Source organism: Corapipo altera, unplaced genomic scaffold (genome assembly GCF_003945725.1).
Source record: "Corapipo altera isolate COAL_440 unplaced genomic scaffold, ASM394572v1 54, whole genome shotgun sequence".
Taxonomy (NCBI): domain Eukaryota; kingdom Metazoa; phylum Chordata; class Aves; order Passeriformes; family Pipridae; genus Corapipo; species Corapipo altera.
In genome coordinates this window covers 3,436,455-3,464,337 of record NW_020884902.1, presented here as the reverse complement: position 1 = coordinate 3,464,337, position 27,883 = coordinate 3,436,455, and the positions used below count along the sequence as shown (strand labels likewise).

At 36.2% G+C, this 27,883-nt stretch overlaps 1 protein-coding gene across 1 annotated transcript in view; it reads right to left on the bottom strand.

Moving 5' to 3' along the window:
• DNER (delta/notch like EGF repeat containing) overlaps positions 1–27,883 on the bottom strand; it is a 119,235-nt gene that overhangs the window by 63,934 nt on the left and 27,418 nt on the right. Inside the window, exon 2 of the mRNA XM_027650655.1 lies at positions 8,432–8,728. Coding sequence (XP_027506456.1) covers positions 8,432–8,728 — 297 coding nt within the window. The remainder of the gene's footprint in view (positions 1–8,431; positions 8,729–27,883) is intronic.

Genomic DNA, 27,883 nt, shown 5'->3' with positions numbered 1-27,883 from the left:
AAATGACAGTTTTGACACCTGAATTAAGAAAAAAAATTGCAGTTTTTCCACAGTTGTGAGAAATATGTATAAAGATTTTTAAGTATGTCTCTTTCATGTCTTAACAGAGCTCTCTGCAAAACTAAGCAACTGAAGAATAGGGGCAAAGACAACCAATACATCACAATAATAAAGGACACTCAGAAGATGAAACCAATCTGTAATTTTCATTCCCCCTCCTCAAAAAAAAATAAATATTAAAAAAAAATTACATCTAACTACAATGACATCAAACTGTTCTAAAATTCCCCCGAAGTATTCAATAGTACAGAACCTCTAAGACAGCAAGGAAGTTCCTTGGGGAACAGACATATCTATAACACAGATGATGCAGCTACTTAAAAAATAGTCACCAAAGAAAATAAAATCTTCACACACCTGCCAGAACCTGAAGAATGTTTAGGAACTGATTACAAAGATAAGCTCCTGTGTCAACAGAGAATACATTCAAGAGCTGTTCTTGACTACCTTACTTAGAGTTTAAAATTATTATCAAATTGTTGATAGTAAACACAGAATTCCTCTTTACATACATTTTATTTTCCATGACTTTGCATCTAAATAATTTTATGGTTTTTAAAAGATAACATAATATATAAAAATTAAATTTATGCTTTGAATACTTTAAAATTTTACATAGGTAAAAGAGCATCATTTGAGAAAGCAAGAGTGAAATCTTGAGAAGAGTACTTACTCCTACAATCTCTACCTGGACCTTAGCAAGGCATCACTGACTGGCTACGTTACCTTACCAGGCCATAGTAGTAGTATAGATGAGATTGCAAAGAAAATCAGGTGTGGTACCTAAAAAGAAAGCAACAGACTATTCTTCCATATTACAACTTTTCTGAAGAAATTAAATTGTGTGAACAGTACAGCTACTCTCCCGCCTTATACAAACCAGAATAATGAGATATACACTTAATGCAACAAGTGCTGAAATACATACATAAATCCCAAGGCAATATTTTTACATGAATGAGTGCCTTTATTACATTGATAAGTGTACTAGACTTTAATTCAATGAGGCTAAGAAGAGTAGCATACAGACACTCTCTACATTTATGCAGCCTCTCAGTACTGAAATTAGTTCTTTGAAGATAGGCATATGAAATTTCATAGTATGTTTCTTGAAAAGCTGAGCAGACATTTGTAAGTCTGCAAGAACTTATCAATGTGGGCAGACTAATCCTGAACGGCACAAAATACAGCGATTCTGCCACCGCAATACGTTTGCATTTCTTTTGTATCTCCACCCCCTGAGTTCACAAAACTGCAGAAGGCTTTTACTTCTTGTAAAACATGCCACACTTTCCTCAACCTTGAAAGTGGTCTGTAAGTGGAATGGCCAAATTTATATGAGCTTTAGAAATTCCTCAGTACCCTATTAAGAAGATTAAATATAGATTATTTCTGAAATCTAATGGATACTTCCAAATACTGGAAGAGGCTGCCCAGGTATCTTGTGCACTCTTCATCCTTTGAGTTAAGACTCAGCTGAACACAATTCTGAGCAACCTGCTCCAGCTGACCCTGTTTTGAGCAAGGAGTTTGCTCAATGTCCAGAGATCCTTTCCAACCTCACCTACACTGATGCTGTGAGTGAAAATTCACCCAATGAGCCAATTGCCCACTAAGTCTTTGCTGTAAATTGCCATTGTAACTTCAGTGACACCATAGTTTTCACAAAACCCCACTCCAGCATACAAGAAGAGTGTTTTGTTTCATTCAGATGTCCCGAAAGCTTACACAAATAAGTCTGTGTGAACGTGTGTACACAGTCACGCACACACAGACACCTGTGTATTTTTGATTGAAACCTTCCACTTGTGCTAGCTGAGAATGTTCTCTTTGATTTACCTCCTGTCTTTCAAACTCAAAAAGCTGTTCTGTTTTTACTCCTGATGAGGCAACAAAGAAATCTGCATGGTCTTAGAGCCAGAGCAAAGTGGGGCAAATTAGTCTGGAATTAAAGAGAATACATGAATGCACACATCATTCTTGAACTAAATAAAAGAGATGGATGCAAACTCATCTTACAGCAAAGAAAAAAAACTACGCTTAAAACTTTAAACATATCTGAAAAGACTTATGGTAATGCAAAGAGCAGGAAAATGACCTCTTTGAGAAAAACAAGGCTATGATCTGGGGTGGTGTCCCGTGAAAACTGAATTACTTTTTCATTAGGAACGGTAACCTTTAAGTTCTTCAGTGGCACAGAAACTGTCACAATAAATGCATTATCAGGAATGGTCTTGTAAATGCTGCTTCTTTCAAATCTTCTTCCAAGGGATTTCATACTAGTTTTCAATTCAATAAAGCAAGTTTTCTAACATGAAATTTGGCTTTTCTGAACATATAACCACTCTTCTATCAGGACAGGGCCTGCAGGATTTATTCTCTTCCAACCCTCTAAGGGTGGCAAGAAGTATCCCTTATTTTTTAAGAAATATAACGTTTGGCGGTCTTCCTTATGCAAGGGAAAAATAATGTGTGAAAGAGAGAAAACAGGTTACATACTGACTATAGACCTTGAACAGCTGTTTGCAAATAATTAAAAAGTTAAAAGAAAAGTAAGAAAATAAAAGGTAGTATAATAGAACTATAAGAGGGGGATCTATTACTATCTACTTTTAATCAAGATGCCAAGCAATGAAGCAGGATAACTTCTGGCACAGAAATCCAATTCAGAACAAAATAATAAAAGAAAAAAAGAGGAAAAAAAATCAGTTCTGGTACTCTTCCCTGTAACATGAAAAACTACTGTTTTTGAAAATCTAGTGTCATGTAGTTTAACCTCCACACAAGTGTACTTGTTTCTACCCTCCAGAGTTTCATATGGGACAACGCTTGAAAGAAAATCAGAATAAAAAGAAAATTGAGGTTTATTTCTAACATATCTCACCAGTGGGAGAGAAAGGCAAAAGTGTTCAGAGTAGTAGTGCCTCTCTGAAGAACACCAAGGGGAGGCTGAGAGACTGCATCCAAAACCAGTACCAAACAAATAAGGCTTCCCAGTTATTGTAGCACTGAAATAGGAGGTAAGGAAGGCTGCACATCCACCTGGGGAATTCTGTTGCTGGCAGTTTGTTTCTTTGCTCATCTGAGCAAAAGGCCTTTTGTAGAATCAGCAATCACACCACCAAGAGGATCCAGTGCATTTTGATGCATGATAATCCTCCAGATAACACTGTGAAAACTTTGTATTTCTGTCACGGACTACCAATGTCAATAGTAGAGGCAGATGCATCAGCAGGCACAGGAGGTTATCTTACCCAATGACACTTTCTCAGATAGATTACCTAGGTTATCACATTAACCATCTGCCTTCTGGTCTCAAGCTGGCCACCAAAATCAATGTCAACTTCATAAAATCTGCTGTTCATCCTGTACAGGTTTTGGCTGGGATGGATTTGATTTTCTTCGCAGTAGCTTTCATGGTGTTGTGTTTTGGATTTGTGACGAGCACAGGGTTGATAACAGGGATGTTTTAGTTATCACTGAACGGTGCTTACACAGCATCAAGGCCTTTTCTCTTTCTTAGACTGCCTCGCCAGCAAGTAGGCTGCGGGTGCACAGGTTTGGGGGACCACAGTAGAACAGCTGACCCCAGCTGACCAAAGGGACATCCCACACCATACAACATCATGCTCAGTAACAAAACTGGGGTGGGAGGTGGAACTTGGCCAGGGCTGCTGTTGCTCATAGAGTGGCTGGGCATTGGTTACTTGGTGGCGAGTAACTGGGGCTTTTCACATCATTTGTTTTGCTTAGGCTTTTAATTTATTTTTCTTTATTGCTTTCTTTTTCTTCCTTTTTTTTTTAATTATTAAACTGTCTTTATCTCCCCATGAGTTCTCACACTTTTACCCTTCCAATTCTCATTGGATGGGGGAGTGAGCAAGTGGATGTGTGGGGTTTAGCTGCCTATCCTCTGCTGACATCACAGCACAGTCATTCAATAAATATTACTTCCCTGAACAATTAATAGTCATTTATTATTCCAAAGTGTAAGGAGATAATGAAGGTAAATACTGTATGAACAAGCTCATCAAGTAAAAATTTCACAGAGTCAGATCTTTACATGCAGAGTATGAGCTCAGGTCACTGGAGAGTAAATTGGGATGTACATTTCAACCAAAGACTGTCAAGTCAGCTAGAGATATTTCTACACAAAACACTGAAAGGCAGTAAACACATCAGGCTTTCTTTTTTTTTTTCCTCCTCAGACTCTCTAAGACTTCCAGACAGGATGATTCCTGAAGGAGGAGTTGAGAATCCAACTACTTTTTAAAGACAGCTCTGGATAACCAAAAGTCCTGAGCCCACCTGCCAATACAGCTTCAGATGAGTGAGCCTTCAGTATCTTAATGGAATTGCACTCACTAGAATTCTCTATAAGGGTATTTTTGTCCTTAAAGAACTTTGATTTTAGGAAAGCTAGTATTTATGACCATCTATTAAACATCATTTAGCAATGGAACATAATAAACTAAGGTTTGTGTGAACTTCACATAAGTTTTTTTTAGCATATTGAGCTTTCAGAGCTTTCAGGGTTTTGCTTTGAAAATAAATATAATAAAGACTATTATTTATCCAGAGATGCTTGCACCAATTGTCTATCAGAATGGTGTTTGTACAGAAAATTCCATAAACAAATATTGTAGAGAAGAGAGTGAAGTTACAGATTTATCCTAGAAGGTAAAATTATTCTAGCAAAATCTGTGTTTCCTTCTGTCTCCTTATGTGTTTGTAGGATATCTTCTTCTAAAAACAAAAGAAAAATATTAGAGATTTCTAAAACAAATCTTATATACAGGTAGAAGATCTGTCCTTAGTCAAACCAGAATTATACATGTTCCAGTACTTTAACAGCAATCATAAGAGGGAATGTCAAGAAAATAGGTTAAGAAAAGTGTAAGCATATATACTCCAGCCTTCATCCATTTCCATGACAAATATTTTCCTAAGATATCATTCCTAAGGATGGAGTTTCTATTCTGTATTTAGCCATCTCAAATGGATCTCTCTTCCATGATTCCATTCAGATTCTGTTCTGTTCCTCCTTCTACCCCCATACCAACCTTGTCAAAAGTGCACAAACATTTAACCACACATAAAGCAGTCAAGATTTGAAGGTCCCTATTTCAAGCAGAATTATTCCTTAAGCATATTCCACTGTTGCAGAGGAGGAGCACTCCCTTTCAGGATTTTCCACTCGACTCAGCCATACTGCTTTTAAAGGCTTATAATTTACTGACTAAAGGACACACGTAAAACAAATGCTGTCCCCACTGCAAGGGGAATTAGAAGTTTATTGTAGCCTCTAATCAGTAGTTCCAAAACCTTGAATCTGAGCACAAAACTGCAGTATAAATAGAAGGTTAGGCTAGGACTCACGTGCTCAGCATTCTAATTCCTGGCTGTGCACCTGGCAAATCACTTTACTGTTCTGAGCTTCAGTGTCTCCATCTGTAAAATGTGAAGAATACTGCTGATTTCCTTTGAAAAGAATTTGAGATCTATTATGGAAAAATCATATATAAGAGTATGGTACTACTATTCTTACAGTTGATTTTGTACACAGAAACATTTATTAAATCCATTAATTGAGTCTGATTCATGAGATTTTTTTTTTTTTCTTCTACTATTAGCTAATATATACCTTTTCTACACCGTAACAAAAAGATGATTGAACTGGAGAAATGTGGATTGTTAGTTGGATCTCTCTTGCAAGTGGGGCAATAAGGTAATTGCCCCAAATAAGAAAAAGAGTTTTCTTTTAACAGCTGAGCACAAAGACAAATTTGTGTTATACTGAAGAAATCAATTGAGAGAAAAGATTCTTGTCTAGGATCTGTGTTTTTACTCCTTAATCTGCATATCAGGAAAAGATTAATTTCCTATATCAAGACCTCTCTAAGAAATGAAACTGTACCCAAAGACATTTTTAATTTGTCTACTGCTTCAGACAACTGAGATGGTTCATCCAAGCAAACAGTGCTGAATATATCTCTGGGATCAAGGAATACAGAAAACATGTCCAACCATAAGCATACATCGTGCACCTCCTAGACAGTCTACTTCTCTCTAGTGTTCATATTTTGAGTTGCCAAAACTTCCTGGAAAAGCTTCCATGTAAACTTCATCCTTGCAAGATAGTGAGAGCTTTCAATTGGAAAGATTCCGGCAAAATTTCACTCTGAGACAAAAGAATCTGAAGAACAATAGTTCACTTGCAGTATCAGCGTAGAATAATTTGGAATACTGACTGTCTTGGAAGATTTAAAAAAGCAAACGAACAACCAACAACATAATAGTATCAGCCTTTGTTGTCCTCTGAATATCAACAAAGATCAAAACAGTACATTTTTGCAATACAAAATCTACAGTTACTTTAATTTTTTCCTTTTAAGAGAGCAAGAAAGGGTCAAGCTTTGCAAAGTTCTTAGTGCTGTGAGGAAAGGTAGTATTTTTCTTATTAACATTTAACTTTTTAATTTTGAAGCCTCCACCAAAGAGGCTTTGGAACACAAACCAAATCAACTCTCTTCAAGGTAAATCAACTCTCTTCAGTTTAATATAGATCAGAGACAATGTCTTGAATCAGCAACTGAAATCCCTTTGTTTTAGATAATCATCTCTCTCACTGCAAATTCCAAAGAACAAGGTAGAAGGTCCTTATGCCACACTAGAGAGCTTGTGAAAAATACAAGACCCATCATAATATATTAAAAACATGTCAACACCAGCAATTTCCTAATAGGGCAACAAGTAATTTCCATTTTAGTGTTCACAGTGCAATTGCAATTGATAACTTCTCAGGAATAATACAGAAGAATAATAATTTCTCAGGAAAAATACAGAAGACATGCAGAAGGGGGAACTTGAGCTATTAAAATACATGCTTGCAAACAATCTGTTTGACTGAAATTCTTAGTGAACCTGCCTAAAATGCAAACTAGGCAAAAATGTTACTTATACAATACCAGACCACAGATTGAGGAAGACACACCAGGGAAATCTGGTACAGGGAAGAGCATGCCCTTAATTGATCAGGACACATGGAGCGACCATGCAGAGATGAGATTGCATTTAAACTAAGTAATAAGAGCAGATCATTGTTTGGTTCTGCTTCAGTGCTCTCTCCAAACTCCATCCTTGGTGCCTGACATATGTTCTACTGAAAAATAACAGAGAGGGGAGATGGAATTCCAGGACATAAAGCTTTGTGCTCCAGACATTGCCTACCAGAACTCCTACTGAAATGGGAGACAGCTCTATAAATACTTCCACCTCAGATATAACCTGAGGGTCATAACACATCAAACATATAGTTTATTTATGTTGATTCTACTTTGAAAAATTGCTTTAAATGAATTTTCCAGTAAAAACATCTACAAATTTTTGTGGACTAGCAAAGAACGATGAAAAACACACTTCTTCCAGGATTAAGCACATGCCTGTTCACTTCCTGATTATGCATTGTGTGAAAACACCTCAGGAGAATCAAACTCATTGAAACACTTTAAAAAGAGATACAGTGGACATTTTCCCTATTTTACCTGAATAAACTGAAATGAAATGACTTCACAAGGCCTTTCTCAGTAAGAAAAAATGTCACAAAGATGCAATTCTTTGCCTACAGAAACTAAAATATTTCTTCATTGACAAGTTTCAATACCCCTAGTGCTTGGTACTAAGCTGGTCATTACTTTAACAGTAACTAGGTAAAGTTTGATACTTTTTTTAAACATTTGCAGACACTAGAGTCCATGCAAGACATGCATTACTAAAAAAGCAGTGTACAACACGGCAGAAAGCAAAGGATCATATGTTGTGCGCTATCCAGTTGTAGTTTTGCCAGGTAGTGTTAAGTTTGAGATTGTTTGTAAAAGTTACAACAAACATTTAAAAGTTTCAAAAGTTTCCACCACTGTCACTGCATCTCCAGAGCTGTGCACTGTGTAATATACTAACTACCAATTTAATCCTTAAATAACTATGTTTTATGCAGGAACCTGTATTTTTCAAAGCAACACATGATTATAACTGCAAATAGCAAAAAATATATTAAAGGTATTGCTTTAGCCTTTATTTTTGCCTAAATTTATTTGATGTTTAGAGAGACAAATGCCTGGAAGAAACAATATTATTGCATTTCAAAAAACCACCTAACACAACACATTGGCCAGCTTAAGCCCATTACTTGTAACATGTATCAAATGGGTTTTTGTGTTTAATTTTACTGGCATATTAACTCAGGGCAGAGATCAGATCTTCAGTCCTCTCACGTAGACAGCCACGAAATGATGCACAAATGACAACCCAAAAACGATAACACTTTCAAGGTTTTTTTCTGTGCATTTTCATTTAGACAGAATACTCTCACCTCTGTTTCATCCCACTTCAGTTCTACCACCTTCTGTCCCGCTCTTGGCTGCCATGTAGGTAATGCCACAGTCGCTCTTGAGCGAGGCAGAACAACGTCGGGTTCCAGGGTGGGTGAGGTGGGGCTGCTCTGCCGTGGGGACGTCGGCTCTGTCCTTTCAGACACGGGAAGGCTGTGAAATGAGTGCTCACAGTTTGTTCCCTCATAGCCTTCACTGCACAGACAGAGGTAGCCATCACTGCTAGTGCTGCAGTTACCATGGTGACAGGGGTTGCTGGCACAAGGATCTGAAACAAACTGGAAAAAGCATATCATATAGGTCAGTTACTGATTATAAAGGATTTATCTCTGAGTTTTAAAAATACCATAAAACAGGATTCTTTCGCCCTACTGTATTTATCTTCTAAACATATTTATGAACCGAGTTCATCTTTGATGTATCTTCAAGGAGGTAAATTCAAAGGATTAAAGAAGAATACAAATTAATCTATATTAACTAATTTCCTCAGACCATTTATGCTAATTCACTGTTGCCACATTCAAGCAAAGAGATAAGCATGAAAAAAGAACATGGCCACTGTTCATTATCAGGAATTTTCAAAAACAGTCTTAAAAGAGTAATCTATTCAGGGAAAACAAGAGGCATCTTGAAACTTAAGGGAGTAATGGAAATAGGACTGGGGCACAGAACTCGTACAGACCTCCAGGTCACGAAGCAGCTCTTTGTGGTCAGAGTTAACCACACACACAATCCTATTCATGGACACAGCTTCCACTGTAAAACAGCTGGGCCTTTTACCCACACCTCATTTTATGGACAGCAGTTTCAGAATACAATTCATTTTGGTGCTGAAAACTTTCAGGAATTAGAAAGTAGGGGCAAAAATGTGCCTGTTCTTAAAACAGCATTTGTAGTAGCATAAGAAAAGACTGAGCTGAGTGACGTAGGAAATACCCTGTCCTAGCCTTGCATACCTTTAATTTCTAGCTTAAATTTACCTACAGCTAGTTTACACTCAGTTTCTTACATCATCATTGTCTTTTAGGTTAAATGTCTTCCCTCTTCGGCGCTGATTTTTACATCATGTACAAACTCTTCTCAGGTTTCACCTCCTAGAAAAATAAGCCATGCTTGCCCAGTCTCCTCAGGGAGGACAAACCTTTTCCTCCGGACACATCCTCATTTTTGCACCTGGGACTCCAGAGTTTAGCACTGGCTTTTGGAAATGCACCAATAGTTTTGCTTGCCCTGGAAACAGTTTCCTTGATAATAGTTCAGAATTGTCTGCCTTAGTGAGAATTAAATCACTCTGCTGGCTCAGTGTCATCGTTTGACCATGACAGACACGCAGTTCCCTTGATTTGTCTTCACATCAAAGGGATTCCATCACTGGAATCAGACATTTCCTCAGTCTTTAAATGCAAATTTCGCCCAAGAGCTCCAGTTCTAAAGGTTACCCAGTTCTTCCCTCTACAATATTCCAGTCCTTCCCTGAATAAGCAGTGCTTCTTGTTACATCTCTCAGTAAAGAACCACCCTCATTTATTATTAAACATTTGGTTTAATCATCACAGGAATTACATAAACTTTATATATCATTAATGTCATAAAAACAAGTACTGGGTCGGTCTACACTAGGAATTTTATTTTTTCATCAGCCCGAAGGTTTCGTGTCACCAAATCCTAATATTACAGTTTCTTATATAAAACAGTGCTATTATTGACTTCAGCTGGAATTCTTTCTTTGGCTGGAATTTTTTTACACCCCAGACTCTGTAACATTTTTGGACAAAAAACAGAGGAAATATTATGATGAAAGTTAATTTTGGGGTCAGTTAATGATGAATGTCAGACTTTGTACTGACTGATGTAGAAGAGTCAGGGGCAATGGAAGACACTCCAACATATATGATCTACTCATTTATCTGGTGGAATTGGTTGCAGCTCAGAATGTTATTTACTTTGCATGAGGACACATCTCATACATATCAGGTGATACATTAGACATCAGGTTCAAGCTCTGACTCTTCTCTCTCTTTAAGACTCAACTATATAGCAATTTTATATATATAGTTGATATATCAAGTATCAAAGAAGTATGGATTTTTATTATCAGAAGGGTTTATGTCCTTAAAGTCTCTTTCTCCTGCAAATCAACAGAATATATAAGTTCTCCAAGAACAATTTCTACATCTCTTCTCCACAAAACAATATTTAAGTGACAGAAAAGAACAATTTCCAGGAATGAACAAAACTAGTTCTATTCTATGGTTTGTCAGTTACATTTTAAGCTTGTTCCACTGCCAAGTACCAGAGATGTTCACAGAAATGTCCTTTTCCTTTAAGAGTATTGAAGATAAAAAGTGTTGACATGTGAACAAAGCCCAGTTCAAAAACTGTTGCAACACTTTTTTCATATTCTAGTTTCTTGAACTAGATCTGAGTTTCAAAGACATGCAGATATTCTATTGTTGGATAAGCTCTTTACTCATGCTTTCACAATGAATCCAAATTCACATTAACTCACTTTTTGATAATAATTTAATTGTTCTTGTCACACCTAAAATGTTAAGGTTATTATTTGCAAACCTTGTAACAAGAAGAAAAAATAACATTTTCAACAGTCACAAAGGGCACTTTTTTCCATTAGTGAATGCATCCATCCACCTTACCAGTAAAATAATACAAAATGCTGTGTGACACATACTATTTGCTGTAAACTGTTTTGAGCTTGTTTGACTGGGAACAGACGTGCTTGATGACAAGCCCTGCTTAATGCTACCCCTGCCACATACTGAAAAACACCTTTTGCCTTAAGAACCACCCCTAACATTCCAGAGTGGAAATGAATATAACTAAAAGTGTTAAATTTAGATGAAGAATAAAAAAAAAAAAAAGATATGTGTAGATGTAGAACTTGAGCCATGGACTTTCCCAGAACTTAGTTTTATGAAGTACTTCACGAGATTTCATCATTCTCTTTTCTTGGTAGTAATTCTAAAGCTCAATTCTCTTTCAATAAACCTATCAAACAAATCAATGTCCTTTGTGCATAAGTTTTTCTGTTAAATTAGCAGACAAAAAGAGATAAGCAAATATAATTGATTAATTTGTGTTGGTTGTTATGTGTCAATGGTTCCTCTAATCCTCACCAAGGTGGCAGCAATGATTAGCCAAGGGATCTGAGAAACACATTGATACAGTGTTAAAAGACAGCAAAATTTCAAGGCTTAACCTTCAACAAACTATTGGAAGCTCACAAATAAAAAAAAAAAAAAAAAGAAAGAAGTATCCTTGGTCTCATAAGTAAGAGTTAAACATAAGCATATTGCAAGCACACAACTAAAAGAGCCCTTTTTTAGCCATTCCTTGTAAACTTCACTGTATTTTAAGAGACTGTTGCACAGAGAAAAAGAGGAAGCAAGTAACACTTATCCATATAACCCATGATTAAATACTCACACAGTATGATCAATACTTAAAAAAATCCGGGGAGTTTTCAGGTGCAAAACTTCAATAATTATGATTAAGACCGTATATTTAGTATTTAGGTCTCTTGTTTTCATCCCAGTTTTTCCATTTAATAGTCTCTCTGTTTCCATAATATGTTTGTTGACTAAATAGGCAGAGCCAGCCACTGCAGCTTACAAAGCCAAGCTAAAAAGCATAAAATGTGTTTGCACACACTAACTAATAACTATTCCATGTGCCTGGACAGCTGTAATCTTTGGAGCATTTTTCCAATAGAATCCTAAGACAGATGAATACCAAGGTGCCCTTCATATCATAGTTAATTTTTCCAAAGGCAGACTGATTATGGTATAAACAGTGGGCTTGTTTAAGAGTCACACTCACAAACATGAATCATTTGCCAGCCACTCCAATTGTTTCCTAAGGTTTCAGTTTAAGATAAAACACTACAGGATATAAATCTGTAAGTTCTTTCTGCCAGTACTACTTGTGGTGACACCAATTTGTCATTTGATGCTTATTCAGAATCTCTTCAAAGTGGTTCCACTTGCTCTACCTGGAGACAGTCCAGGTAGATCCTTCAGAGAACTTCAAAAAATAGAATAACTCTAAAGAGAGAACATTTGTCCAGCTAAAGGGTGTTGAGGTTCTCAAATATGTAAAATTACTTTAGCTGGTTGGGATTTAGTCAGTTAGTTTCTTCATGTGTTCCGGTAATAAGAGATTTTAAGAGAAATTTAAATCAGTACAAGTTTTGCACCTACACTGCTGAAGAAATTCCTCAATACACAGACAAATCCCACAAGATCCACCACAAATCACCAGGATCAGACACACCAATTCAATATATGCATGGTACGTTAAAAATTACCAACTTCTGAATACTTTTAAAAGAAAATAATTAAAACTTACAATCTAAGCTATTATCTGCTTTTAATACAGTAAGGAGGGGGAAGAAAGTTTTTTTTTCCCTTACAAGCACATCTGAAATATCATCTATTTTTGCATATGCATCTATTTATGAAAAAGAGATGGAAACAGATTTAAATCTTTTACACAGCAATGGCAATAAAGATTATCTAGAACTGCAATCTCTTTGAAAAAATGGTTTAATTATGTTCAAACTATTATTTAAATTCATTCTCATTCAATCCTTTACACAGTGAAGCTGTAAATCCCCTTCTATCACACATTAAATATTAGTGCAAACTAGGACATTAAAGGCAAGGAAAAAAGATGAATTGAAATAGAAAAAAACCCCAAAAGTTCCAAAAAGCACCCACAGGAAAATCATTGAGATGCATATATCAAATAAATGCATTTTCTTCTGTTTTGAGAAAAGATTGTCTTGTGACTCGGTAGGACTCAAGCAACATATCTGGGTTCAATTTCTGGCTCTCCCAGAGACATCCTGTGTGACCTGAGAACAGTCAGACTATCTCTGCCTCTTTCCCAACTGTAAAATGGAGATTACACTTCCCTTCTCACACTGCCTGTGTTGTCTGGTTAGAAAGTAATTTTTTTTCAGGATGGGAAGCACAGAGACAGATGTAGATAGGAACTCTCAAGTAGTAGTGAAATACAAATAAATGTAATCAAGAAATTCAGGTTTCTTTCAAACACTTCTTTGCTCTGACAAACATGCATTTAGAAAAACACCCAGCAAACTTAAAAGTTAAGAAAAAATCCTAAGTTATATCACCTCTTCTAATTAACTCATAAATGACAGAAAAATCATCTTGATAATGCATCTTTAGACACTGTATTCTTCCTCGAAACAAGATTTACTTGAAAACAAGTAGGTTGAAGAAAATATTAATTTTCCAACGGTGACCAAACACAACAGAAATAAAACAAGTGTGTAATACACTCTGATTACAGGAACAGGATGAATGAGAGCTTTTTGTCACATGAGGATGTAAAAATCAACCAGTATCAGCACCATGGTGCACAGAGATATTGCCACCTTAAATGGCTGTTTGTTACTTAAAACCTGCTGCAATTTGCTCTGTGTTTGAGTTTAAGGACACTCTTCGCAAGTAATTCTTCTACCACATGAGGAGAAGTAGTACCAGGTCAGAGTGAAGCCCTGCCTGACAGGGTGCAGTGGTCACAGATCACACACAAGCCAGTCCATACAGGAATTGGAACACCACAATTTGTCAGAAGGAAAAAGTGCCATCATGGTGCTATTTTATACCAGGAGGTGCCCACATGCAATGAACTACACCAATCTGAGCCCTGGTATCAGGGACTTGAAAGAATGGGCAGCCACAAAGTCACGGAAATCACTTTATACAGAGGTCCTGGAAGCCACAGCAATCAGGGCTGTCTTTGGTATCCCTCAAAACAGTGTAAGCAGGACAAAATATTTATATAAAACATAAAATATCAATATGGTAGCTATATCCATTTCAGTTAATAGAAACTAACTACAAGCTACAAGATAGGACTAGAATTAATCAAGATTTAGAAGGCTTAGGCCAAGAACTGTCAAACTGAAAATACAATGTAAGCCACTTCTTTCTAGAAGTAAGCATTTACTGTTTTCATTTAGCAATTTGACTCAATGCCCCAACCCATCAAGAAAGCCATCAATAAATCTAATAAAGTGCAACCTTTATCAGATAATTCAGAAAACGACTCTTTGAAACACCATTAACAGTGAGAATTTTGGATTCCTTCCAAGCTGCAATTCTCATTCCATGAGTTTTGAATATTCACAGTAATGAAACTGCCAGTGAATGTAATAAAGGGATATAAAACATTCCTTTACTTCAGTGAAGCAGCAAAAAAAGGCCTAAAGAAATTGTCTGTTTAATTGCAAACCGAAGCATGGTTGCCCAAATCTATCTGAAAAACCAACAAACATAACAAGGCAAAATTTGAACAGCGTGAGAGATTTTAAAAACAGAGCTCCAGCAAATGGCTAATTTACCCTTGTGTAATAAGTTACCAGGCACCAACTGCTTTCCTCTACCTATCCTCAGGCACAGTTACCTCAAGGCACACTGAAATAACTGCCAAGCAAACTGAGATCACTTTCCCTCTCCCTCAACAAAAGGAAAATATCTGCTTCACACTAATCATGCAGAACTGTCAGATGTCAGCACGTACATAAACAGTTATTGACAAGCACCTCACATTTTTCCTCAGCTTTTCTCATCAGATGATTTTTGATCCTTTCTTTTTAATATATATTTGCTTTTTTCCTGTTGTGAGAAGACATTCAATTTTTTTCATATTTGTCTAAATATAGCGGATTTATAATTAACACTCCGAGTAGACAAACTAAGCCAACTTACTTTGATTTTCAGCAACACCCATACTTAGCAAAGGCACTTTTTAAAAAGCAAAATGAAGCCAGAATATCCATCCTGAAGATAGGTCAACTACTTAAGACAATTACCAATAGATACGTGAAGATTAGCACTGAGATTTTTTTATTGCAGCATCATCTCATTTTACTCTCAGTAAGGGCTGGCATCCTACAGCACAATTGTTGGATGGAACCCCAGTGGCACTCTTATTACTGGTGGCAAAACTAGGGGGTAATTCTGAAGGCAAAGCATTACATCTGTTAGAGTGGCACAATACATTTGTTCATTTAGATCTTATGCTATTATTTCATTATTAAAACATCACACGGTGAAAGAACTATCAATAGTGGGTTTATTCTTAATACTGTTTTCCCTTTTTAGAAGTAATTTTTCTTGAGCAGCAGTAGGGTGCACAAAATATTTTTTGAGAGGACATTAAGATTTGTAACAATATGAGAATTAGTAACATTTTTTATTTCTTGAATGAACTAATGAAAAGCTGAAATTAGGTAAATATGCTCCCTTAAATTACTCTAGAAGTCATCGACTTAAAAAATGTCAAGTAGAATTCCATAAAAAACCACACAAACAAGTGTTCCAACTTACATGCAAAAGATTTAATTTCTTTTTTAAGCAAAAGATTTATTAATTTGAATTTAATGAATTTAAATTCACATGAATTGAAGTTTGAAGTTGAGTATATGGGTCATAGTCTAATCCAAAGATAATAATAATATATCAAAATCAAGTTCCACCATGAATACTCTAGGTTATGGTGGGATCAGGACTAGACCAGGGAGGAATACAGTTCAAATATCATCATGAAAAAAAATAATCCCAAACAATCTGCTACTGGAGTTTTCAAAACTGAATAAAGAAATTAGTCAACCTACGGAAACTAAGATGTTTTTGAACTCCTAAATTTTTAGCTGTTTTAAAAACAGTAGTGTGCTATAGCCTCCACAGTAATGCCAAGTTTTACACAATCTATGTGTCTGTCCACCCTTACAAATATTGACCTTACTGAACAAACCAGATTCAACAGTTTGTTAGACATCTCAAAAATAACTAATTTATTTACTTTTGTTGATGAAGAAGCAACCAGAGAGAGGATCAAGCCTATATAATTGTTCTGACTAATAAAAAGTGCACAGCATAAGCTCCCACTGGATTACACACAAGACAGAGCACCCCTACAAAGTTCAGCAGCGGGAACAGCAACAGCATTCTCATTTTCTTTAGCATCAACATCAATCAACCTCAAGACACAAATTCACCTAAAACAAGACTTCATTAGTTCAAGTACTAATGGTATTTCTTGATTTATAAGTCTGAGGCTTCAGACATTTTCTAGATGAGATACAGCAAAACTGACACACAGTTCTTGTAAGAACAAGAGGAGGACTGAATAACACAGTGAGTTGGCATAAAACTATGCAGTTGAACCATCAACACTGTATTAAATCCTGAAAAACTCCAGACATGTAACAACTGGCTACTCTCACAGCCTTTTGCCCACAAGAGGCTGTGAAAACAGGCAAAGATAATAAACACATCCATAAGTTATCCAGGAGATGTGATATAACCAGCAGTTCACTGATGTCACATTTCCAAAACTAATAGGGAAAAAAACAATTAAAATTTGGGGAGTTTGAAAAGAAGTAGTTGTAATTTCAAGCCACAATGCATCAGAAAGGAGACATTTTGCCATCCGAGGCATTTGGCAATCAATAAAACAACAAAAGTTTATGCACTGGGTCAAACAGATGAGCATTGGATGGGTCTTCCAGTGCTTTCAAACCACCAACATTCCTGAACTCCATCCACTACTACTGACAACACAGTAGATCACAGCTATGTGGTCTACTCATTTTTTGCTTACTTTTCATAGTTACACATTCCTCCAGATCCAAAGTTAAAATATTGTCTACTTGGGGAAATACCAAAAGAAAGATGAAAATAATGGTGACCCCCATGAATGCATTCTCCCAGTACACACTCTCTGGTTTGCTGTGTTGGACAATGTTACTCCCCAGGATTGCTATTTTAAAACCTCTTTCCTCTGTATATTAATATAGCCTTTAATTGTTTGAGTTCAGGATTAGAATTCCAAAATCCAGCTACATTTTTATATGGTTATGGGGGGTTACATCAAGAACTAAATACACTCGATTAATTAATACACTTAAACACACTGTGCAGAACTGACACCTGAAGTGAATCAATGAAAAGGGTTGCCAGTGTGAAGTATCTGCCTCCAGCTCTCTCATTACAGCAGACAAGGACTCGCAGCCTTCCTTATTGGATTAGGAACCTAACAATTTTCTGGTCACAGGTGATTTTTAACTTTAAGACAGGGTTGGAGGCATCTTTATCTCATAACAAAGCACTGTCTGCACATAAAAAGCAATATCCAAAGAGTTTCAAGTGAACATCCACTTACTAATCCCTGAAGAACTTATCATTTTACTGCAAAAAGTAATTGGATTAAATATTTGAACAATGTTAGGAGAGAGATAAAGGCCCAAAATTTCTCTGCTCCTCCTTGCTTAAACACGTTGGCATTCACATTGGCACTCATCCCATAGTCACACTCTCCATCCCTGCGAAAGCAGTTTAAACTACAATGTTGTATCTCACGTTTTATGACAGGAGGAGTGAACTCAGCTACTTCACGGCAGCTCACACACAGTAACTTGTTAAGGTATGAAAACAGCAGCATATGCCTGAACCTTGAGAATAAGTCAACCTTCAGATGCATAAAATAGTTCATTATGTTCAGTGGTGAGAGGCAGTGCTTCTTTTAGCCTCATCTGAAATAGCAGTTTTGCCCAGTCAGTAAAAAAACCTTTTTGGGGTCATTTTTTTAAAACCATATTGATCTTGTGCTCCAAAAGACCTTCTAAAATTGGTACTAAAATGGACTGGATTATCATTTTTCCCATGCCATCCAGTAACAATTGCTCAGGGTTTTATCTTACTAGCCTATGCCAAGACAATTTTTCTCATGTCAGGTTTTGATTATTTCCATTTAATTTCAGCTACTCGATCACTCTCACAACTTCTAATTATATACACAGACTTTTAATTTCCTTAATACAGAGGACTGTGCTTGCTGCCAGGACAATTCAAAAAGGAAACTACCTCTAAAATCTCTAAGTCTAGGGAAATAAAAATATGGAGTACAGCCAACCTCTCTGGGACAGCTATAGGCAGTCTCAGGTCTCTTGAAGTGAGTTGTGGGGAGCTTGTCATTACAAATAGGGGAATTACCTCACAGTGTATTTTTTTTTTTCCTGTCACACCACAGATAGCAAGCACAAACTTATTTGTTGTAAAATCTTCTTTCTGGTGTCTCCAGGATGTCATGCATGAAAGATACGTTTAGAAATTATAAAATGAGCAATGAACTCATCATCTATCATTTTAAAACTGCCCTAAAGACTCTAGTTGTTACCAAATGCATTACAATATTAATGAACAGTTTCTAAAAGAAATGACAGGATTTGTGTCCCCTCTAGATGAAAGGGCACAAATGAAAGGACCCTGGCCCTTCAGGGAATAAATTTCTTTTGCTTAAGTCTCTCTTTCAGTTGGCCTAAACACTGGAATCTACAAAATCAGACAATACTATACAGCCCATTTCTCCAGCACTGTAAGAAGCAGGGGTGTGACCTAAATAAGCTCTCCTACAAATTTCTGAGACAATATATCGAAAGATATAGACCTTGTATCTGTCATCAAACTACATTGTGTGCACACTGTCAATTTGCTGTACACAGTAAACTCTAGAAACAACTCTTGTTTAAACAATACCATTCTACAATTTCTCTCACTTCTACAAATTTCTCTTTTGATGATTCACCCTCATGAATTAGTCTGTATGCAGACAAGTGGAAACTTACATCATTTACCACATTATTTACTTCTCCAAATCCACTGTTACTGTCTTTGAATGACTTCAAATCTGCTGTTTTAGCTAATAATACCAATACTAATTTGTGTCTGTTGGTCCAGTGCCTTAATGGTTTAATGATATGAATGAGATCTATAATTTTTTGAACTCAGCAACGCTTCATTGCATTTAAAAAAACCTTCATGGTAATAACAAAAGCATAGATAATCTGCCTGATTTAAACTTGGTAATTTTATTATATGTCCCTACTCCTTCTCCTGTGATATTTAGCAAATGTATTGCTCTGTTCTTCATATCACTCACGATTTTAGAGACTTTTATCAAAAGTGTGTTTGAAAAAGAGGTGAACAACAAAAAGTGCTAGATATTCAGAAGCTGTTACATACACCTTGTTACCATTCACTGTACCTTTTTGACGTGGAGAGTACCAGAGATGTGGGTTTACCTTGGATTTATATACTGATATAGTGATATTACCTGCTTTTTTCTCTTGTCTTTTCATCATAGTAATCAAAATATTAAACCCAACTTTCACAGTGATTCTCATTTGTTTGGCCACTACATGTCATTTCCAACCTATATGACCGTGACTCTCCTCACTCTCAATTCAAATCGATTGTCTTCACTGGTTTAGACACAGACCCTCCAAGGTCTGTGTGCCACCACTGCCCTGCACACAAGTACAATACACAATGGTCATTACCCACAGGAATCGGGAGGGCAAGGGTTTCCAGACCTGATCACAATCATGCTGGGAAACCTTGTATGAAATACAAAGGCAAGAGCAGCAGAATTCTGTTTCCTGCAGATCACTCCTGTTGCCTTTCATGTGTCAGAGTCCTACAGGCATGCTTGCACTGTTAATAGTTTCTTGTTACTTTTTTTGCAAGTTTCCATTAATTCTTATAACAAAAGATTCATTTTTGGTGGCAAACATTGGGGCTTTTGAAAGGTACTCTCTTATATCAATTTTTGATATAATGGATGGCAAGACACACCAGAGTGTCTGAGAGCACTCCAGAGGTAAGGAAAAGTGTTTATTAATATTATTTTCTTCCAGATTATCATGCTTTCAGGAGTCAAAGCACTTATCTCCTTTTGAAACAGATACAAGAATTCAAAGGAGTATTTCCTGATACTATAAAAGAATTCTAGGTTATTTCTGGGGTCATCACCCAGCACGTTGCCTCCACATCACATGCATTAGTGAGGCACTTGTACACTGACATTCATAAGGCTTTGCTCTGATATAGTGTTAGTCACAATATTAAAAATGCTACTTCTCCTATTGTAATTGTACTGAAAGATGGTGGTTTAGGAAACATTTGAAGAGGTAGCCAAACACAAAGTCTACAAATAGCAGAACAGCACAGTACATTTTGCATAATAAGATATCGCTGGGGGCCCATCCAACTCGACACAAAATCCAATTTGTACATTCACATATTTACATCACGGGATGAGACGGCAACTTCTGACAAATGTCAATTTTCTTATATTGAAAATTACACATACACATCTTGCATCAACATTTTGTCCTTGACCTTCAACAAATATGTTTATACTAAAACGAACTTTTTTAAAAAGATAGGAAAAATATGGGAAAAAATGTGACAATTTTAAATCACTGCTCTGGAGATGCTTTGCAGGAAGCTTCTGGTGATGGACAAAACAATGGCTCATTAAATCCCTGCAGTGCCCTGTCCTACATATCTTATTCCATCAGGTTACATGATATTGTGAGACACTACACAACTGCCATTGTCTCTGAGTACAGAAAGGGCAAAGAGTAGATTCTTAATGCTGTATTTGCAAAATGGTAAAACACAGCATAACCTCATAGCAGTATAAATTTTGTCGTTAGTCTTTGCTCTCTCACTGTTGGTTCTGAAACTTTTTAAATTAAGTAATTAAGAGGATAAAAAAAATACGGAGAGCAAGAAGAAAAGTCAAGAAAAGCTTCTTCTCTTCATTTGTCTTGCTTCTGGTTTGCTTCTTTATAGGCAGGAGACCTTTCAGAGTTACAAGGTTCCTTCAAGATTCCACTGAAAGTCAAAAAAACTGGAAACACATTAGCTATTAATCCTGGCAAACCTCTTCCCATTAATTTACTAGCTTTTTGCATTATGGAAATCCTTTTTTAATTAAAGACTCAATTAAAAAATTTTCTGGGAAATATAGGTGGGGGCTTTATATCTCAATAAAAATTTATTTTTTTCAAGTAATTTCTCATTTAATGTAGAAGGGGGACAACTCTGAAATAGGTTAGGAAATAAATACTGGCAGAGAGAGTCTAGAGCAAGAACAAAAGAAGCTAAGAGAAGTTGACCAGGACAGACAAACATATTTTGAAAGTACAAGAGAAAGAAGTAATCATTAATCAAAACCTCTAGTCACAGAATCAGTCTGATTTTCTAATATTTCCAGATGATGCATCATGGGTTCAGGATTCTTTTCTCAATAGCAACAAGACACTGAGTTACAGATGAAATAGAGGAAGAGATATGGCTAGTGCTACAGTTTTTAGCCCCCCAAAACCAGATTTGTATTGTAAGGTCAGAACATAAGTATTTTACACAAGAATATGCAAAAAAGTAAAAAATAAGTCAGCTATACTCACTAGACCTGGCACTGTATCTTTAACCTCCCCTACAAATGCATTCTTGAAGCATTCAGCTGCTAAATACTTAGAATGCTAATGCACTACTTTCTGAAATGATAATCTAAAGAGACAGGGGAAAAATATAGTTAAAATTCCAAAGTGTTAAAGCCAAAAATGTTATTTGTGCACATTATCATATAAAATTTCCATTATTACTTTTACTTTCCAGGTAAATATGTAGGAGGAATACGAAAATCCATCTATTGCAGGGCACACAGTAGAAAGAGTATTTAAAACTACTCAGACCTACATTTTGTAGCAGAAACAATCTGATAATGATCTAGTCCCTGTTCTCTCTCCTGTTCTGTAAAAATCAGGCTGTTGTTCAGCTTCCAAGAAACTTTCTGGTTAAATTCTCCATCATACCACTACTGCTTCTTGATCAAATTTTCTGTAAGTTCTCTGTAAATGCTAAAATATAATGTAATTGGAGTAACATCATGGGAAATCTGTTCCAATTATACTTTTCAAGATTGCAGATTTTTATATCCTCCTATTTTTATCTCTTTTTTTATCAAGATGATCAAACATAACTTGGAACTGAGCCTCCAATGAGCAATGGACATTTATGTATATTTGCATCCTGGAGTAAGAAGTATCAGTTGCAAATTCAAAATAAGATTCAGAATTAGAGAATCAGTAAATATCCTAGAAAATAGTGTTACCCTGCCTGATAGGTATTAGGAATTAATCTGTCAACAACTCTGATACCTTCTGTGAAGTTGTGATGGATATTCACAAACATGCTGAACTTCCTAACAAAGCCTGGGTTTCTGTAGCATTTGATTTCCTGTGTCTAGTTTTGTCTCTCTGGGTTCAAATCCTTAAGCACACATTCACAGGCATCTCCAACATCTCTTTAATTTCCTATCTGGAGGACACCACAATCCAAATATCCACACACATGTTTTGGGAGAAACTCTCTCATAGTGAGTCCCTTCCAGGTCAGAATATTCTGAGACATATCTACAATGGTGATTTCATTGTGCACTTCTTTAGCTCATTGTTCACCTCACAACAAAGCCAGTTAAAGCTCAGGCCCTGAGATTTCATACATACTCCTACTTTACTTGGTGAAAACGAAGGAAAAGAAGTGCAGTTGGTGGAAAACCAACAACATGCGAATAAAATCCCTTTTCCATTGGGCAGGCTACATTAGGATACTCAGGTTACAAATCAGCCCAAAAGCTTTAGGTTTGTAACATCCACTCTCCTCTCCAAAAACCACTGGAAAAAAATATCTCTCCTTTACAACCTCAGAATCTGCTTTGCTAGTTTACTGAATCCATAAAATTTTCCCTCCCTGCTCAAATGATCTGCTGCTTAAATACAAGCTCGTCTGGAAGGATCAATATCTCTTGGTAGTAAACAAGTCATTATCCTAACATTCCTGCATTCAATTCAGGCAAACTCCAGTCAATTTTTGATAATCGTTCATCACATGCAACTCTGTCAATACCTCCTCTATTTCCAGGAGCAAATACACATTTAAATGAAAAAGAAAAGGAAAAAGAAGTAAAATACCTTTTATGGTCTCAAAAGACAACCAGATGCACACTAAATCTTCATGGTCTTAGTCTCTGAAAGAAATAAGTCTCCATTTGTGAAATAGTACTGAAATTACATTTAAAGCCTAAGGATGGAGACATACAGCACATAAAAAGTTACTTTATTCTTATGGTCTCCCTCTGCCAAATCACTGATTTCCTGTGACAGCAACAGCAAAAAGGAGTAAGTGAAACACTAAATTCCCATTTAAATCAGATAATCAGATAAATTTTGCTTATTTTGCTCATTGCTGAATAAATTGTTTCACTGTCTGCTTCTGCCATATCAAGTGAAACAAAAGGGCAGACCACCAGAAAGCTTAACACAACACATGCAGTAAAATGGACTGTTTCAATCACAGTGTCAACATCTGCACAAATAATTAGTCAGAAAAAAAATGTATTTAAAACACAGGTATACACAAAATATAAACAAATTATAAACTTAATTATACCCAAAGTTGTCCCTTCTCCAGTGGCTTCACTTATATTTATTTTAAGTTCAAAAAACAGCTTACCAGGAATGAACTATTGCCCACAAAAGTTTTTCTGGAATTTAGTGACTGTACATTCAGGTTAAATGCCAGTCCAGCCCTGGCAGTCACACTGACCCTCAACAGATTCAGAGGGAAAAGAGAAGCCTGCAAGCCAGAGAAGGTCTTGTAGATTAGTACTGAATTTGGAAACAGTGAGAGACTGAAAGGTAAGATAAAAGCAGGTGGCTCATGAACAAAATTTGTCACATTGCTTTGCCAATGTATTTCCAACTTGATTTGTCACCCTTCTGTTACTTTTCTATTATCCATTATTTGAACAGACTGCATATTTGATGAAGACATTCAGGAATAATTTCTCGCACACAAAAACGTCAAGTAAGAACAAAATAATGAGCAACTTCATTTTAATTTATGACCTCAAATAGGATTTGAATCTTGATAAAAAGAAGAGGAACAAACTCCTGACTGCCTGACTTATGACTTCCCTGCATTGTGATTTTTGTCTTATGCGGAACACAGTCAATGTTATTTATGTCTGAAATGCAACTAAGAAAAATTGGCTGTATCAGCTGAAACCTCCTCCCTCATAAGGCAGTAGAATGACAGCAAGAAATGCCTGCAACCCCTTGCTGTGGTATCTAGCACATGAAAAACACAGCCATTTTCCACCACAAACACATAGAGAGATCTGCCAGGTAAATGTTTGGAAACTGGAAGGCTGGTATTACAAGCAGATTGAAGCATGGCACTCTCCCATCCTAAATTTCTTTAGGGTACGTTCCTTCTGCCCACACTTTGATTGCAAAGACAGAAAAATAAAAGCAAAGCAAAGCAATGCTTTTTTTAGATGACAAACCATCTGCTAAAATGCCTACAATAATTACTCTGTTTCCTTTAGAATAACTTTCCATATGTTGGTAACTAGCTGTATTTTCTTGTCCCACAATACAATGAGCTTGGAACTAAAAATGCCCTCTAGAGTGCTGAAATTAGACTTACATTCACAATTTAGGATATACCCTACTGCAACTGTGCTTGTTCTTTTATTTAAAGAAACTTATGCCTGCTGATTTACTATGGTTCTTCCTCATCAATCCTTATTAGATTTCAAACTGCAATGATCTTGCAAAACAAAGCACAATTATACTGGGGTTGGATTCATTCTTTTTCTCTCTCTCTCTTTTTTTTTTTTTTAATAAAAGCTACCACATGTGTTTCACCTATTTATCTGCTGTGCTTATAATAGAATTATTTCCAAAAATAAATTTATCTTTTTATCTCCATCCCAGTAGACACATTCTGTATCCTCATCAGTCTTCCTATGGACAAGATTTACTACCTCAGATCAGCAAATCCAGCGCACTGAACATTTTTAACACTAATCTTCTAAACCCCAAAGAATACTTCAACCTTTTCTTCTTGTAATTTTTATTTCTCATAAAGATCTCTTGCCAAAAAATGCATATTACTCCATATTACATATGATTACACCCCGCAAACTATACAATTTATCCTTTGAATAGTTCTATTAGATAAAACTATTAGCTTGTCTGAATTTTCCAACTACATCGAACTCACCTAGCAAAATGTATCAGTTTTGTTTACAAAACCCCATGTAACTAGCATCAAATATTTTTATATTGAAGGAAATTGAGCTAAAGGTGCTAGTTAAAAACCGTTAAAAAAAAAAAAAAAATCAAGCCCTGAGACAGAATAAGCTATTAATTGACAAAGCAAGTGGTAAGGTGCTTAATGATGTGACAGGGTGGCAGAGTTTGCCCTTTAAGAAATATTGGCACCCTGCAACTGAAGGAACGCATGACACATTGTTAACATACAAGCACACACATAACTAGATGACAGAAATTCTCTTGATTGAGCATCAAGCCTTTCCTCCATAATTTGTCACAATATGACAAGTTCCACCCCACAGCAGCTGGCAGGACAGAAACGACCTAACAATGCAAACAGCCCTGAGGCTGGGGAAAGAAACCATAGTAAATACATCTCACATTCTTTAACTACAGGAACAGGCTCCCAAAATTGAGATGAAGAAGTCACTTGGTAAATCACAGAATCAGAGACATTTAAAATGTATCAGTTTGCACACTACTTAATACTGCAGATTCTCCGACTTCTGCAGTGAAAAACTGAACCAAACAGGACATCATCCTTAATTTTTCTTACAATCAATATTTAACCCCAGGCCAAAAGCCAAGTACCAGCCAGTGTGCATGGGTATAGTGAAATTGCATTAGGGATGGAAGGGTTGGGAGTAAATAAACTGAAGGAGAACAATTCAGGTTGTTTTAAAAAAACATTTGAGAGGAAAAGCAAAATTTGAAAGAGAAACAGTTAAAATATAAATTATTTGTATAAATGCTAAATATATGAACAGTCTAGTTAGAACCAAAAAGATTGAACTTTCTACCAAGTAAAATGTTCCATAGATCATTTTGTTCAGTGTTTAGTACTGCCTTAAAAATTGTAAACACTTTCAAAAATGCACCAGAAATTTTCCTCGTTTTTTTTTATTTCTTTTAGCAATGTATTTTATAGTCTCCATTCTGATGGAACCAACATTCTGATAATTTCCAAAATAATCACACAGTAGATAGCAAGGTGGACGGCTGGGGGGAGGTGTGTAGGGAAAGAGGGCAATTAAATTATAGAAAAATAGCCTGTGTAAGATCCTAGTGCAACGGCCCCTCTACTTTTATAAATATAAAATAATAAACTCCTCTTTATATACATGGCATTCAGAGAAGATCTCCTCAGCCTGCAATTGTTAGAAATGGGCCACATTTCTGTGATTTAGTGTCGGTCCATCCTATAAAGGTTCCTGTGGACTTACAGTGGAAATCTGCTTAACTGTGTTAGAAATGTGGCTTTATCTTTATGTAAGAAAGGGGGGGGAAAGAAGTGGTGAATCACACAAATGTCAGATATGGTCTCTCTGCTAGTCCAGGGGCAAGAGTGGTTGAGACTTGTCTTCAGGATGAGATGTTTCTGTCTTACACTTGGCCTTTTACTGCTCCACTCATTGCTCCCTTTCTTACCTTGTTGCATCCACTCTCCCTTCCCACCCTGATCAAATGGGAGAACACTAAATCTCACTGCAGAGCTTGTTTAACTAAATAGGAATCTACTCCTTTCACAGTCCTCTGATATCAACAGAATATATTAATATGTGTCTTGGTAATTAGGGAACGTGCCTCTCTCAAGCAAAGGCTTCTGTATATCATTCTTGAGTTCAAAAATGTTCATTTCAACCCAATTTCACTGTAGTCCACAACTCTGGGCTTATTTTAGCCAAAAGCTCCCCACTTTACTCCTCCTCTACCACTCAAAGCTAAATTCTTACAGTATGTCTTTGGGTACTTTTCTATGCACTTACTATAACTTCACCACGACATATTGACAGATTTTGCCTGTATATTGCAACATTTAGGCACAATTTTAGTTTGCTCCTTGAAATGCAAGGCTTATATTTATCATTTTCTTTTAAAGAAAATGCAGCCTAAATTTTCTAAATACTTCTTAGAGATAAGACGGAACAGTAGCAAATTCCACGCTGGTTAAGAGAACTTTAGGCATAAAGCAAAAAAATATTTTGTTTTGGTGGGGTTTTTTTGTCTATCTGTTCTCAAAAAGTATTCCAGTTTAAAATACTTTCAAATCCACTTTTTTTTTTTTTTTTTTACTCAGAGACCCTATATCTTTCAAGACACAGAAAATTATAGATTTTTTTTTATATTTACTACTTTATAAATAGAAGTAAATTTAAATTTTGTTCCACTTGCTGTGAAGATACATTAACTTTTTGAGAAGGGTAAGCCAGAAGTCATACATAGCTTTGGAGGTTACCACACATTCTTAAATTGCAGGTATAAACAGAGCAAAGCAAAGACTTGATAGTGGGCCTGTGCATCCAATATTTACATCCCAAACTTGATATTCATCATCACACATTCCCACTGTTTCCTTTGTTGAAATCTGGTACATTTTTCAGATGGGCTTGTTGTCAGTGAATGAAGA